Source organism: Salvelinus alpinus, chromosome 14 (genome assembly GCF_045679555.1).
Source record: "Salvelinus alpinus chromosome 14, SLU_Salpinus.1, whole genome shotgun sequence".
Classification (NCBI taxonomy): domain Eukaryota; kingdom Metazoa; phylum Chordata; class Actinopteri; order Salmoniformes; family Salmonidae; genus Salvelinus; species Salvelinus alpinus.
In genome coordinates, this window is record NC_092099.1 from 23,102,302 (window position 1) to 23,118,718 (window position 16,417).

The 16,417-nt window shown below is 42.8% G+C and overlaps 1 protein-coding gene across 3 annotated transcripts in view; it reads right to left on the reverse strand.

The window, feature by feature from the left end:
• Positions 1–16,172, reverse strand: part of kdm6a (lysine (K)-specific demethylase 6A) — a 90,066-nt gene extending 73,894 nt beyond the window's left edge. For all 3 annotated transcript variants that reach the window (XM_071342020.1, XM_071342021.1, XM_071342019.1), the window contains exons 1-4: positions 15,666–16,172; positions 15,469–15,532; positions 4,549–4,657; positions 3,190–3,239 (exon numbers count right to left, since the gene is read on the reverse strand). In XM_071342020.1, coding sequence (XP_071198121.1) covers positions 3,190–3,239; positions 4,549–4,657; positions 15,469–15,532; positions 15,666–15,835 — 393 coding nt within the window. In that variant the 5' untranslated portion in view covers positions 15,836–16,172. The remainder of the gene's footprint in view (positions 1–3,189; positions 3,240–4,548; positions 4,658–15,468; positions 15,533–15,665) is intronic.
• Between the last annotated feature and the right edge of the window lie 245 nt (positions 16,173–16,417).

The window sequence follows — 16,417 nt, forward strand, 5'->3', positions numbered from 1 at the left end:
CTGATGAAGATCATCAAAGGTAAGTGAATATTTATATATGAATAATATGAATAATGCTGACTACCCAACACAGCGTATATTTCTCTGGCTGGTTTGGGCTCTGAGCGCCGTTCTCAGTTTATGCTTTTTCCGTAAAGCTTTTTTGAAATCTGACACAGCGGTTGCATTAAGGAGAAGTGTATCTAAAGTTTCATGTATAATAGCTGTATTTTCATCAACATTTATTATGAGTATTTCTGTGAATTCATGTGGCTCTATGCAATATCACTGCATGTTTTGGAACTACTGAATCTAACACGCCAATGTAAAATAAGATTTTTGGATATAAATATTAACTTTACCGAACAAAACATACATGTATTGTGTAACATGAAGTCCTATGAGTGTCATCTGATGAAGATCATCAAAGGTTAGTGATTAATTGTATCTCTATTTGTGCTTTTTGTGACTACTCTCTTTGGTGGGAAAAATGGCTGGGTTTATCTGTGACTTGGTGGTGACCTAACATAATCGTTTGTGGAGCTTTCGCTATAAAGCATTATTGAAATCAGACACTGTGGCTGGATTAACGAGAATTGTATCTTTAAAATGGTGCCTAATACTTGTATGTTTGACGCTCTGCAATTTTATTGGCTGTTGGCGAGGGGTTCCGCTAGCAGGAACGGGGTTCCGGGGAACCACAGTCCTAGACAGGTTAACATAGACAGAAACAGTAGCCCCCTCATCCCTGAAAGGATTAAAGTGCATTCTACTGTATGTCCATAGGGTAACTGGTAGAGTAGAGGCCCAAATACATACTTCAGTTCATTTCAAATGAGTCTGAAATTCACCTTTCAGGGGTAACTGTTGTGGCCCAGTTTCATATAACAAACTGTAGTAATAGTCAGAACTGAAACCGGTAGAGGTGTTAAATCTCTAACCACATCACCTACTCAAACACATAAATCAAGTGGAAAACTAATTGCACGTTCAATACCAATCAGAGGTAAATACTGTACATAACAATGCCATTCAGAGCGCTTCACTACCAAAACACGAGAGAGAGCGTGAGAAGACTGACTGCACCATCTATGAAGCTTGGACTGAGGAGAGAGCAGGACAGGAAGGAAGGAACGAACAAACTAATAATGCTTCCACCAGCCCTCAAAAATGTTAAGTCTAGAAAAAGCTGAGAATAGCTGGGTTTTAGAAAACCCCCTGTTTTCTAAAACGCCGCTATTCTCAGCTCTTTCTAGACTTAAGGGTGAGGATGAGACAATATGTGAGTTGAGAGGAAACAGAGAGGAAGCATAAGTCAGAATAAGGATGTTTCTGAAAGCCTGTTAGTCTATCCTACATATTCATTCATCTCATGTGCAGTTGAAGTCGGAAGTTAACATACACTTAGGTTGGAGTCATTAAAACTTGTTTTTCAACCTGTGCCTTTAAACAGCTTAGAAAATCTCAAGACATCAGTCAGGAAGTTAAAGCTTGGTCGCAAATGGGTCTTCCAAATGGACAATGACCCCAAGCATACTTCCAAAGTTGTGGCAAAATGGCTTAAGGACAACAAAGTCATGGTATTGGAGTGGCCATCACAAAGCCCTGACCTCAATCCCATAGAAAATGTGTGGGCTGAACTGAAAAAGCATGTGCGAGCAAGGAGGCCTACAAACCTGACTCAGTTACACCAGCTCTGTCAGGAGGAATGGGCCAAAAGTCACCCAACTTATTGTGGGAAGCTTGTGGAAGGCTACTCGAAATGATTGACCCAAGTTAAACAATTTAAAGGCAATGCTACCAAATACTAATTGAGTGTATGTACACTTCTGACCCACTGGTAATGTGATGAAAGAAATAAAAGCTTAAATAAATCATTCTCTCTTCTATTATTCTGACATGTCACATTCTTAAAATAAAAGTGGTGATCCTAACTGACCTAAGACAGGGAATTTTTACTAGGATTAAATGTCAGGAATTGTGAAAACTGAGGTTAAATGTAATTGGCTAAGGTGTATGTAAACTTCCGACTTCAACTGTATCTATCCCATGAGATACAGAGAGACCCAGTTAAGTTCAGTCAATGTTTTAACCATTTCTTCCAGACTGCTCTCCCTCTTAGTTCAACCTGCCATCCTGCTCCGGTTTCAGCCCTTCCTTATGCTGGTCTCAAGCCCAAGCCCCCTCTCCCATGCAGCTCCCTAACCCCAGCCCTCTCTTCCAGGCAGCCCCTGTCCCTGCTCCCTAACCCCAGCCCTCTCTCCCAGGGAGCCCCTGTCTCAGCTCCCTAACCCCAGCCCTCTCTCCCAGGGAGCCCCTGTCTCAGCTCCCTAACCCCAGCCCTCTCTCCCAGGGAGCCCCTGTCCCAGCTCCCTAACCCCAGCCCTCTCTCCCAGGGAGCCCCTGTCCCAGCTCCCTAACCCCAGCCCTCTCTCCCAGGGAGCCCCTGTCCCAGCTCCCTAACCCCAGCCCTCTCTCCCAGGGAGCCCCTGTCTCAGCTCCCTAACCCCAGCCCTCTCTCCCAGGGAGCCCCTGTCTCAGCTCCCTAACCCCAGCCCTCTCTCCCAGGGAGCCCCTGTCCCAGCTCCCTAACCCCAGCCCTCTCTCCCAGGGAGCCCCTGTCCCAGCTCCCTAACCCCAGCCCTCTCTCCCAGGGAGCCCATGTCCCAGCTCCCTAACCCCAGCCCTCTCTCCCAGGGAGCCCCTGTCCCAGCTCCCTAACCCCAGCCCTCTCTCCCAGGGAGCCCCTGTCCCAGCTCCCTAACCCCAGCCCTCTCTCCCAGGGAGCCCCTGTCCCAGCTCCCTAACCCCAGCACAGGATAGATCCTCCAACTCTCTCCCAGCTCTGCAGCAGTGAAACCCAACACTGTCTGCCCCCATCACTGTCACACCCCCAACACATCCTCTCACCCTCCAATGGGCACCACTGCAGACTGAAACTTTAACATCCACCCATCTCTTATCCACCCACACTGGGAACAGGGAGAAGCCACACCACCAGAGAGCCGGTGACTGGCCTGGCTAGGTCAAACTGTCTCACCAAGTTTGACCTATGAGGTGACCCAGCTACTGGAGAACAGCTGCCCTTGTCTAACTCCATAACTCCATTCTTTATCATCATCACAGTTGTTTTATGCCAAGAGAACCAGGGGTCATCAGCAGTCAACACCTAGACCTACTTGGATACATGCTGTTTAAGTAGCCACTCACCTTCCAGTAGTCCGACTGTAAACTGTAGTATCTCTGGTATGCAGATAATGCTGAGAGAGAAAGAGAAGTGAAGACAAATACAATGGGGTTACAATAAGTTTACATTTCACCATCTCCATAACACAGATTCTTTCCATTCAATCTTGTGGTGCCACTACCTCAAGCAATATTGGACTGAATTTCTGCCCAAGGCATTAAAAGAAACCGTTATTTGAAGTTGACACACCCAATAAGCACGCATTCCAGAAAACACACACAAAAAAAATTAAGAATACTAGAGACATCTTTAGGCAACTCCGTCAGACTTTTAGTCATAGAAAGCCTAGAGCCATCTACAGACAATGGCAGTGGAATTGCATAACGGCAGAGGAGAGAATGCTCAGACAATCAAGTGTGACAACAGAGAGAGCAGACCACTCCACATTAAGGGTGTGAACATTTAAACGAAATTGGGATCTTTAACGTTAACAAAAATCCATAACTGAAGAAAAAAATAGTGTTTGTTTTTTCACAAAATTAAAATCAGTGCACTGGTCACAAAACATATTTCCTGTGTTATAACCTAACTAGACGATAGGCAATGAAGGCCTGGAGTCAACACTGGGAGTCGACGTGCCAGGAGTGGAGGAATCAATTATTTTGGAGTCGACTCTCCACCACTACGTCATTGTCGTTAAAAGTTGGAAAAATGGCAAAGAAAGGCAAGCAACAGCAGCAAAGTCCTGTATGGCAACACTTTGAGAAGTTAAATGAGAAGGAAATGCAAACTTTGAGATGTGGAAGTGAGGTACAGTAAAGGTAGTACAGGTGCAATGCTTAACCATCTGAAAGGGACGCACCGTGACACCCAGACCGTTGCTGGCAGCAGTGCAGATGCATTGTGAATTCACGTGGAATTTTATGGGTTTTTCTTATCGTTTTAACCAGAAAACCAAGTAAATGGCTGTTTAAACGTTAAGAACATTTTTAAATTTCTTACATCCCCTACTCCACATGCAAACATGGCAGTCTAGTATATAATTTCCCAGTCTTTTTGTGCGAGTGCGAAGTGCGAAGGCGTGTAGTCTGGCTGGCGGCTGCTGCTGCTTTAAATCCCAATGTCAAAATACTACATTCTGCCAAACATACAATTACAAAAGCATTGCTGTTACATTAAGGACAAAACTAAAAGGGCTGCAGTAGCCTAAATTGATTTGCTGAATGTCAGCTGCAATTCAGACATTTACAGCAAATCGGTACAGCTTAAATTCAGGATGTGATCTGTCAATCAACTCAAATGTCTGGTGTGTGTGTGTGTGTGTGTGTGTGTGTGTGTGTGTGTGCGTGCGTGCATGTGTGTGTGTGTGCATGCATGTTCACCTTTTGGATAGTCCTCCAGGAGGAGGTTGAAGTGGCCCAGCTGGCAGAACATCTCTGGCTCTACCTTCCCTTCTGCCTTCAGGATGACAGAATCATAGCAGATCACAGCCTGGAGAGAGATGGGACAGGAAGGTTATTTCAATCATTTCAACACCCCTTAGCCTATTAGACAGTGGCCTAAGGAAGGTCCACAACTTTCAGAAATCCACACCTAAATCTAGGCCTAAATCTCCACAAAAAAACAACAACCGTTCTGTGTAATGCCAAGAAATAGTGATGATTGCAAGAGGAACTTCAAAACAATAACAGCCATCTAATCATTTACAAAGAGCAACACGCAAGTCCATCGCCTAGCTTGAATATCACTGAACCATATCACTGATCCTCTCATAGAATAGATACAGGTTTATGGCAGAGGATAACCCAGACATACAGAGCCAACGGATGTCTTTTCAGTGGGAGAGGGCAATGCAAGGCCTTTCCAAGTCGTTTTGCATGGTTCCAGGCCAGCTCCCATGCCAAATCTGTGGGTTATACCCGGGAAAAACTTAAATAGCGGCCACACAAATCTTCCAGATAGTTAGAACCACAGAAAATCAAAAGAGGGAAGTGAGTGTGTGTGTTTGTACCCAGTTTTGCTGAGAGCCAAATGAGAGAGTAGCTCCTAGAAAACGGCCAGTGTGCTAGAGGCTGGAGCCTCACTGGGTGAATAGGAAGGACGCGCAACACAAGCTTATCATCATCACCAGGACATAGCCTCGCCACTCAGCCCATAGCATGTCATAAAAAGAGAACAGTCTGCCTGAGCCATTTCAAATACTCCAACTTGATATGAAAACAACATTTGCATTCATTAGATTTGTTATCCCAGTGCAGGAGCAATTGTATTCCAGGAACCTAGGGTAAAGCTGTGTTTATGTGCTCCTCATTTGACCCAACATGTCTAGCGTCCACTGACACTGCAGAGCAAGTACTGTATTGACTAGGGAGGTAGTAAAGTGTGATCAAACACACATCGTTTATTGGCGTGCGGTGCCGGAAAAAGGTCGGTAGAAAAACACACACAAAAGAGCCAGCACACTCATAAGCTCCACCACTTACCTTCATTAAAAAACAAAACGTATTGATCCTGCTAGGATCTTCCTCAGGTCATTTCACAGGAAGTGTCCCACACCCACATGTCACGCATATCCAAGCAGGAGTCGCATCAGAAACCAAGACACCAAAAGTCCAGTCGCTATGCACTTTATGCCTGCCAGACACAATGTTGCCTCATTAGTACATTGTATCGAGCATGTCAAAGTCCTGAGGCGAGGGAGGGGAGAGAAAAAAAATCTATAGACTTCTTTTGCAAAAAGAATCCTACTGGATATTCCGATTGGAAACCATGTCTCCAAAGGGGCTTAATGAGGACTTTCCCAAAAGCCATTTCCTGGGAACACCATCTGATTCATGTATCATTATGACAACCACTGTTGGGTATTGCAACATACGTTTTGTTTACCTGATTTGAATGGTTATACAGGTATAATATTCACACAATAAATGTCTCAATTGTTTCAAGGTTTAAAAATCTTTCTTTAACCTGTATCCTCCACTTCATCTACACTGATTGAAGTGGATTTAACAAGTGACAGCATTAAGGGATCATAGCTTTCACCTGGATTCACCTGGTCAGTCTGTCATGGAAAGAGCATGTTTTGTACACTACGTGTAAATTGTTTTTGCGTTGCCCCTTTCAACTTAAATATGTAAAGACCGCCCTAATTAGTGCTTGTCTTATGTCTATAAATATTGGTGTGGTAAACTTCCTGTGAAATGACCTGACAAAGATCCTAGCAGGATGGAAATGTTGTTTGTTTATTAATAAAAGGTACATGGTGGAGCTTATGAGTGTGCGGGCTTCAATTCTTTTACACGGAACAAAAATATAAAATGTGCAACAATTTCAAAGATTTTACTGAGTTACAGTTCATAGGAAATCAGTCCAAATTAAATTAATTCATTAGGACCTCATCTATGGATTTCACATGACTGGGAATACAGATTAGAGGTCGACCGATTAATCGGAAGTTTCAAGTTTTCATAACAATCAGAAATCTGTATTTTTGGACACCGATTTGGCCGATTTTTACACCTTTATTTAATTTTTATTTAACTAGGCAAGTCAGTAAAGAACACATTCTTATTTTCAATGACGGCCTAGGAACGGTGGGTTAACTGCCTCATTCAGGGGCAGAACGACAGATTTTTACCTTGTCAGCTTGGGGGATTCAATCTTGCAACCTTACAGTTAACTAGTCCAACGCTCTAACCACCTGAATACATTGCACTCCACGCGGAGCCTGCCTGTTACGCGAATGCAGTAGAAGCCAAGGTAAGTTGCTAGCTAGCATTAAACTTATCTTATAAAAACCAATCAATCAATCAATCATAATCACTAGTTAACTACACATGGTTGATGATATTACTAGTTTATCTAGCGTGTCCTGCGTTGCATATAATCGATGTGGTGCGTATCGTTGCTCCAATGTGTACCTAACCATAAACATCAATGCCTTTCTTAAAATCAATACACAGAAGTATATATTTTTTAAACCTGCATATTTAGCAAAAAGAAATCCAGGTTAGCAGGCAATATTAACCAGGTGAAATTGTGTCACTTCTCTTGCGTTCATTGCACGCAGAGTCAGTGTATATGCAACTGTTTGGGCTGCCTAATTTGCCAGAATTTTACGTAATTATGACATAACATTGAAGGTTGTGCAATGTAACAGGAATATTAGACTTATGGAAGCCACCCGTTAGATAAAATACGGAACGGCTCCGTATTTCACTGAAAGAATAAACGTCTTGTTTTCGAGATGATAGTTTCCGGATTCGACCATATTAATGACCTAAGGCTCGTATTTCTGTGTGTTATTAGGTTATAACTAAGTCTATGATTTGATAGAGCAGTCTGACTGAGCGGTGGTAGGCAGCAGCAGGCTCGTAAGCATTCATTCAAACAGCACTTTCCTGCGTTTTGCCAGAAGCTCTTCGCTGTGCTTCAAGCCTATCAACTCCTGAGATTAGGCTGGTGTAACCGATGTGAAATGGCTAGCTAGTTAGCGGGGTGCGTGCTAATAGCGTTTCAAACGTCACTCGCTCTGAGACTTGGAGTAGTTATTCCCCTTGCTCTGCATGGGTAACGCTGCTTCGAGGGTGGCTGTTGTCGTTGTGTTCCTGATTCGAGCCCAGGTAGGAGCGAGGAGAGGGATGGAAGCTATACTGTTACACTGGCAATACTAAAGTGCCTATAAGAACATCCAATAGTCAAAGGTTAATGAAATACAAATGGTATAGAGAGAAATAGTCCTATAATTCCTATAATAACTACAACCTAAAACTTCTTACCTGAGAATATTGAAGACTCATGTTAAAAGGAACCACCAGCTTTCATGTCTTCTCATGTTCTGAGCAAGGAGCTTAAACGTTAGCTTTCTTACATGGCACATATTGCACTTTTACTTTCTTCTCCAACACTTTGTTTTTGCATTATTTAAACCAAATTGAACATGTTTCATTATTTATTTGAGGCTAAATTGATTTTATTGATGTATTATATTAAGTTAAAATAAGTGTTCATTCAGTATTGTCGTAATTGGCATTATTACAAATAAAAAAATATTTTAAAAAACAATTTTTTTTTCTTTTTTTTCCCGGCCGATTAATCAGTTTTGGCTTTTTTTGGTCCTCCAATAATCGGTATCGGCGTTAAAAAATCATATTCGGTCGACCTCTAATACAGATATGCATCTATTGGTCACAGATGCCTTAATAAAAAGTTAGGGGCGTGGATCAGAAAACCAGTCAGTATCTGGTGTGACCACCATTTGCCTCAAACAGCGCGACATCTCCTTCGCATAGAGTTGATCAGGCTGTTGATTGTGGCCTGTGGAATGTTGTCCCACACAATGGCTGTGCGAAGTTGCTGGATATTGGAGGGAACTGGAGCCGTTTGTCGTAAACGTTGATCCAGATTATCCCAAACAGGCTCAAGGGGTGACATGTCTGGTCAGTAAGAACTGGGACATTTTCAGCTTCCAGGAATTGTGTACAGATCCTTGCTGAAACATGAGGTGATGGCGGCGGATGAATGGCACGACAATGGGGCTCAGAATCTCGTCCACGGTATCTCTGTGCATTCAAATTGCCATCGATAAATGCAATTGTGTACGTTGTCCCGTAATGCCTGCCCATACCATAACCCCACCATGGGGCACTCTGTTCACAATGTTGACATCAGCAAACCGCTGATTATTTTTGACCACGTGTCTGCCTGCAAGCTGAAAATCTTTGCAATGTGTGTGTGCGTGTTTAGGCTACCTGCACCTCCCAAGCATAGCCTACTGTACTGACGTTACAAACGTGATTCAGAAGATGGGGAGAGAGATTTTTAATTAGCTAGAGAAGAATGAACTTATTCAATGCTAGTTAATGATACTGTAGGCCTAGTTGTCACGTGTCACTTTGGATTTATTAACTACAAAAAGCTTGTTATCTAGCTAGCTCAAAGGACATTCAAAGTTCTTCCATAGAAGTTTCTCCTCCTAGGTATAATTATGTGGACCTAATTCAGATAATCTGTCAGAATAAGATGCCCAGCACTTCAAGCCTCTTCCCACCTGCAACATTTTTGTCACATTTTGCGCCATAGACTAGTGTAGCCAATCACGCATGTAAACAACTAGCTTGCCTACTCTATCCGCACTGATTGGTGAAGTAATTTAATTTGCTAAATGTAAAAAATTAAATTTTAAACAGTGGATTTCACAGGTTAAAAAAGGAACCGAAAGAAGAAAAATATAAAACAACTTTTTGGGGGGTTCGAACAAGTTCAGCACTTTATTTTGCTGGTCCGAACAGTGGAGTGGAACAAAACAAAAAACAAATTGTGGTTTTGTTAAGATCTAAACAATTGGAAAATAATTTAGGTTCCAACCTCTGCTTTAAACACAGTGGTCCCCCAGCCAACCCTGGTCCTGGAGAGCTATGTGGTGGGCAGGCTTTTGTTCGAGCCCAATAATAAACACACACCCAGGTTTAGTATTCAAACATCTGCCAAATGTCCAAACAAAGAGAGAGTTAGTACAGTACTAGGGTTGAACGGCGGGAACCAGGTTACCTAGATTTACCGCCCAAAACGACTCCCTTTTCCCTGGATAAATAACAGCGAGAAACCGGTAAATTATAATAAATGATTTATATGAACAGCATTGCATGAAATGGAACTGTTAAATTACATGCGATGTCTAAATCTGGCTTCTCTATGGCCTCTGCATGATGAATCACCACTCAGGGTGGGGACAAAGACACCATCTCAGAATGGAGCGCAATTCACACTGCATGTGTAGACCTAGCATCTCATCATGGCAACTTTTGATTGTGACAGGTAGGCCTACATTCGCTGCAACATAGTCTACGATACAGTAATATAAAGACTGAATAAGCGTCTAATTTACCCATCTCCATCTGGCTTTTGGGGGTCACCTTGTTTTGTAATTAAGGAATTATATTTTTTGTATTGCAACTGCAGTTTTAGAAAAGCCTGTCACTTGAATATCGTTGCTTTAAAATCAGTGCACATGCGAGCACTTTCTCACAGTCTCTCTCCATGAACTCCTTTGAAATTTCATCCAGATTTTCAAGTTCCTTGGTGTCCTCATCACCAACAAACTATCATTGTCCAAACACACCAAGACAGTTTTTTAGAGGGCACGACAACGCATTTTGCCCCTCAGGAGACTGAAAATATTTGTCAGGGGTCCCCAGATCCTCAAAAAGTTATACAGCTGCACCAATCGAGAGCATCCTGATCGGTTGCATCACCGCCTGGTATGGCAACTGCTCTGCATCTGACCGTAAGGCACTACAGAGGGTAGTACGTACAGCCCAGCACATCACTGGGGCCAAGCCTCCTGCCATCCAGGACCTATATTACTAGGCGGTGTCAGAGGAAGGTCCAAAAAAACAGTCTCCAGTCGACCAAGACATATACTGTTCTCTCTGCTACCGCACGGCAAGCGGTATCGGAGTGCCAAGTCTAGGTCCAAAAGGCTCCTTAACAGCTTCTACCCCCAAGCCATAAGACTGCTGAACAATTAATTAAATGGCCACCTGGACTATTTACATTGATGACACCCCCCTTTGTTTTTACACTGCTGATACTCGCTGTTTATTATATATGCATAGTCACTTTACCCCTACCAACATGTACAAATTACCTCAACTAACCTGTACCCCTGCACATTGACTCGGTACCAGTACCCCCTGTATATAGCCTCATTATTGTTATTTTGTGTTTTTTTTTTTTTACTTTAGTTTATTTAGTAAATATTTTCTTAACTCTATTTCTTGAACTGTATTGTTGGTTGTTTCTTGTGCAATACGCTGGGCTCTCCTTAAACGCTCCTTAGATATTGGAGTCCCATGCAGTAAAAGCTAGACAAGAATAGCTTGCTGGACATCATTTTCTTACCATTTCTTATAGAAATAGACTATTCAAAGTTAACTACAGCAGCCAATAGATCTCACAGGTAGTTTGAAAGAAGGCCTGGGAGGGGGGCTTATAGGGGCCAGAGGTGCCTTGTACCGTACTGGCCTGAAGTCCTCGGAGAGAGGACAAAGAAAACACACACACACACACAACCAGTCAAAAGTTTGGACACACCTACCCATTCAAGGGTTTTTCTATATTTTTACTATTTTCTACATTGTAGAATAATAGTGAATCAAATCAAACTTTATTTGCCACATGCGGCGTATACAACAAGTGTATACTTTTATTTTATTTATTTCACCAGGTAGGCCAGTTGAGAACAAGTTCTCATTTACAACTGCGATCTGGCCAAGATAAAGCAAAGCAGTGCAACAAAAACAACAATGCAGAGTTACACATGGGATAACCAAGTGTAGGCTTCACCGTGAAATGCTTACTTACAAGCCCTTAACCAACATTGCAGTTCAAGAAGAAGAAAATATTTACCAAGTAGGCTAAAATAAAAAGTAATAGTAAAAAGTAACACATTAAGAATAACGAAGCTATATACACGGGGCACCGGTATCGAGTCAGTGTGCAGGGCAGGGGTACAGGCTAGTTGAGGTTATCTATACATGTAGGTGGGGGCGAAGTGACTGCATAGGTAACAAACAAACAGCGAGTAGCAGAAGTGTACAAGAGGGGGGGTTAATGTAAATTGCCCGGTGGCAATTTTTATGAATTGTTCAGCAGCCTAATGGCTTGGGGGTAGAAGCTGCCGTGCAGTAGCAGAGAAAACAGTCTATAACTTCAGTGACTGGAGTCTCTGAAAATGTTATGGGCTTTCCTCAGACACCGCCTATTATATAGGTCCTGGATGGCAGGAAGCTTGGCCCCAGTGATGTACTGGGCCGTTCGCACTACCCTCTGTAGCGCCTTATGGTCAGATGCCGAGCAGTTGCCATACCAGGCGGTGATGCAACCGGTCAGGATAGTCTCGATGGTGCAGCTGTAGAACCTTTTGAGGATCTGGGGGCCCATGCCAAATCTTTTCAGTCTCCTGAGGGGAAAAGGTTTTGTCGTGCCCTCTTCATGACTGTCTTGGTATGTTTGGACCATTGGTGATGTGGACACCAAGGAACTTGAAACTCTCAACACGCTCCACTACAGCCCCGCCGATGTTAACGGGGGGTCTGTTCGGCCCGCCTTTTCCTGTAGTCCACGATAAGCTCCTTTGTCTTGCTCACATTGAGGGAGAGGTTGTTGTCCTGGCACCACACTGACAGTTCTCTGACCTCCTCCCTATAGGCCGTCTCATCGTTGTCGGTGATCAGGCCTACCACTGTTGTGTCGTCAGCAAACTTAATGACGGTGTTGGAGTCGTGTTTGGCCACAGTCGTGAGTGAACAGGGAATACAGGAGGGGACTAAGTACACACCCCTGAGGGGTCCCAGTGTTGAGTATCAGCGTGGCAGACGTGTTGTTGCCCACTCTTACCCCCTGGGGCGGCCCGTCAGAAAGTCCAGGATCCAGTTGCAGAGTGTTTAGTCCCAGGGTCCTTAGCTTAGTGATGAGCTTCGTGGGCACGACAGTACCTCCAACCACATCCCAAATATTCCCTAATAAAGGCTAGCCTACATGAAGCTTACCCTTTCTGCCTGTCTATCCATTGGCATGAAGAATCTAAAAAAAAAAAGTGGAGTTCCTCTCTATAATAGGAACTAGTACATACATGGTACGGTACAGTAACCAAACAAATCTTTCCAATTTAAGGCAACCCTTTTCTTCTCTACCTCTCTTTATGGAGCGGGTCCAGAGCAAACACTAGCGCTCTGTTTTCTCTCCATAATTATCAGCTAAAAGCATGCCATGTGTCAAAGCCAAGAGGAGAGGGTTTAAATAAAAGGGGAAAAAGAGTAAGGTTCCGTGGCGTGCTGGCTGGATCCCCAGTGGTCCGGATCCCCAGTGGTCCGAATCCCCAGTGGTCCGAATCCCCTTAAGTGACATGTTTTTAGTTTCAGCAGCAGCACAGCTTTCTCTGTTCTGCATCAGCAACATTTCTACTCATTATATCAGACATTATTCATAACATCAAAGTCTCACAGAGTGACTCATTACCTAACCAGTCAAATAAATATGAATCTACCAGTGTTGCATTATGAAGATGACAGAGTTAGGTTAATGGTTTTCAACTTTGTTAATTTACTAAACAAAGACTCAGAATGCATATACAAAAAGGAGACGTACACCAGAAAGTAACAGGCCTACGCCTGTGTCTTTCATCAGGCATGCGTCTATACATAGTAGTGTGGGGAAAACCGGTGGTCCACAAACCTCCCCTCCCCCCCGACTATCTGTGACCACACTGGATATTATTTGATATTTTCGCAGATATATGATGATGCGAGCTCCAATGTGAATGGGACATGTTCATATATCTATCGCCAACACAAAAAAATTACTGCAAAGAGTTGTTCATATAAAGACGCCTCTTTTCAAAACAAAGTGCTTAGTGCGTGTATAGTCAGTGCGTGAGCTAGCTGGCCCCCTGAGTGTCCACCCAATAAGAGCTTGAGCTCTGACATAATACTCGTCTGCTGCAGAACTAATCATGGATTTGTTTCTTAAAATGTATGACATAATATGGTGGCGACTGGAGAATCAAAAGGGTAGAAATTTACTAGACGGTCGGCAAACTACTTTGGTTTGGGGTTGTGGTGATAGCCACATGTTGATGACACACTGGAGACATAGCTAGCTACAACCGTAGCTAGCTACAACCTTAGCTAGCCTGTTTAGCCAGATACCTACAGAAGCTAGCAGTGGTGTAAAGTACTTAAGGAAAAAAACTTGGAAGTACTATTTAAGTAGTTTTTGGTATATGTACTTTACTATTCCTTTACTACATTCCTAAAGAAAATAATTTACTTTCTACTCCATACATTTTCCCTGACACCCAAAAGTATGTTACATTTTGAACGCTTAGCAGGACAGGAAAATTGTCAAGTTCACACCCTTATCAAGAGAACATCCCTGGTCATCCCTATTGCCTCTGATCTGGCACTCACTAAACACACATGCTTCATTTGTAAATTAAGTGTGTCCCTGGCTAACGTTAACTGTAAATAAAAAGAAAAATGGTGCTGTCTGGCTTGCTTAATGTAAGGAATTTGAAATGTAACGTTAGACTTTTACTTTTGATACTTACGTATATTTTAGCAATTACATTTACTTTTGATACTTACGTATATTTTAAACCAAATACTTTTAGACTTTTACTCAAGTAACGTTAGTATATTACTGGGTGACTTTCACTTTTACTTGAGCCATTTTCTATTAAGTTAACGTTATCTTTACTTTTACTCAAGTATGACAATTGGTAACGTTACTTTTTCCAACACTGGTGGCTAACGTTAGTTAATGTCACATTACACAAACTACCGACGGATAATCAAAACAGCAGCGAAAAACAAAAGTTTTTTGTTACTCATCTTGCTTCAATGCTTAGCAGTTAAATAATATCATACTAATATATTCAATTTAGTTTGGTCGCATTTCATTGTGATATATATATAGTAGACATAACGTAGCTTGCTAGCTTTATATGGACTAGCTAGCTAACGTTAGTTAGCCAACTCCTCTCCCACCGACCCCGCCATCTTGGGCTGATCCGCAGCTATTACTAGTGACTTATTACGTTAAATTAACAAAACAACATATCATTCGAGCAAACCTGACACCAATGACCTGGCAATATATGAGACAGGACACGTACGGTATGCTAACAGCAGCTAGCTAAGTATACACTGGCTATTCAGCTACACCGGACAGGACGCTCCTAACTTGGGCCGTGAAAACGTTCATTGTCGCGAGCTGTCCATCGTTGATTGCTGCGCGTGCATAATGTTACAAACCACTATTTCAGCACCAAGTGAAGTTGGTGGCATTGGGACGGACATTCGAATGATGATTTCCTGACCAACTTATTGCCTTCCAGTTAGAACCAGTCTTGTTTGTTCAGCTGTCAAAAGTGTGCAGCCACCGTCCAGCAATGCCCCCCAAGAATTAGCATAGCCAGCAAGATAAATTATGGTAATAATATTAACTGGCTTGCTACCATGTAATTCCGAAGCCAGGTCTGCACTATTGTGATATAGTATAAGTGCATGACTGGTGATAGTCAACATAAAACTATTCACACTGGAAAGGGCATGATGTAATCTTCACTCACTTGCTAAATCCGCCTGGCCGCTTGCTAATGGAATGGGATTTTAGTTCAATTTAGTAAATATCCAGCTTTCAAGCAGGGTTTTGTGAGGTCCCTGGCACTTATTCCAGATGATATGCAGGGATCAAGAGTGCTAGCGGAGACGGGCGAACTGGTCCTATCTGTGACATACCTTTAACAGTAAGGCCTTCGTTCTGGCGCCATCTTCATGAAGCCTCTGAAATCCAAACAGTGAACTGCAAAGTATAGGACAACACAGGCGGTTCCGTATTACTTTGGGGATATATACGTCGTTTTTTAAGAATTGAATGCAATAAAACTCAACACAGAAAAACATATACAAAAGAAGTGCATAGTTAATTCGCGAACCTGTCAATTTTGACCAAGCTTTCTCTCTCCTGCGATGTTAGCTTCGGAAAGTCCTCTTCTATTTCATTCGCTTTTCCCGCCGCCATTTTATTTTCCTCATCACCAGCAGCGCCGAGACTTCGAGCAGTAGCAGAGGCAGCAACGTCGAGCGACACTCCGCACGATTTCATGAAAAAGCAACAGGGAAGCGGCGACAAACTCCACCAAAATATAATAAGAACGAAAGTACACGACCTTATCCAGCACTGAAAACGTAGCTTAGCCGAGTGATTGCCAAATCCTCAAGAAAAACAAGACCCGTCCAAAAAGCCTTCTTCTCGCATGGTTGTACACAAAATACTACTTGTATTTAATTGCCAATTAATGCATGGAGTAGAGTTGATGCCGGATTTTACGATATGGCGTTATTTGGTAATATCATAAACTTCCCCCCACAGAACAGCTCAAAGTTGTTGTAATTGTCACACAGGCGAACGCACGCCGCCACCGTAAGAACGCCCTCTCCTCTCCGTAACCAATGAATGTATCTGTGTGTACTCATGTGACTTGATCAGACACACTTTTATAACAAACCATCAACTTCACGCATCTCCTCAGCTTCTTTGGATTGGTTTCCCATGTTGTATTATGATTACTTAACTGTACTTTGAAGTATATTATTGGTTAAGGTATCTGAGTGTACGAGAGGGGATACAGGTCAGCAAATTCAGTTGCCAAGGATCACGCTAAAGTGTTGCTGTTTGATGGGATTG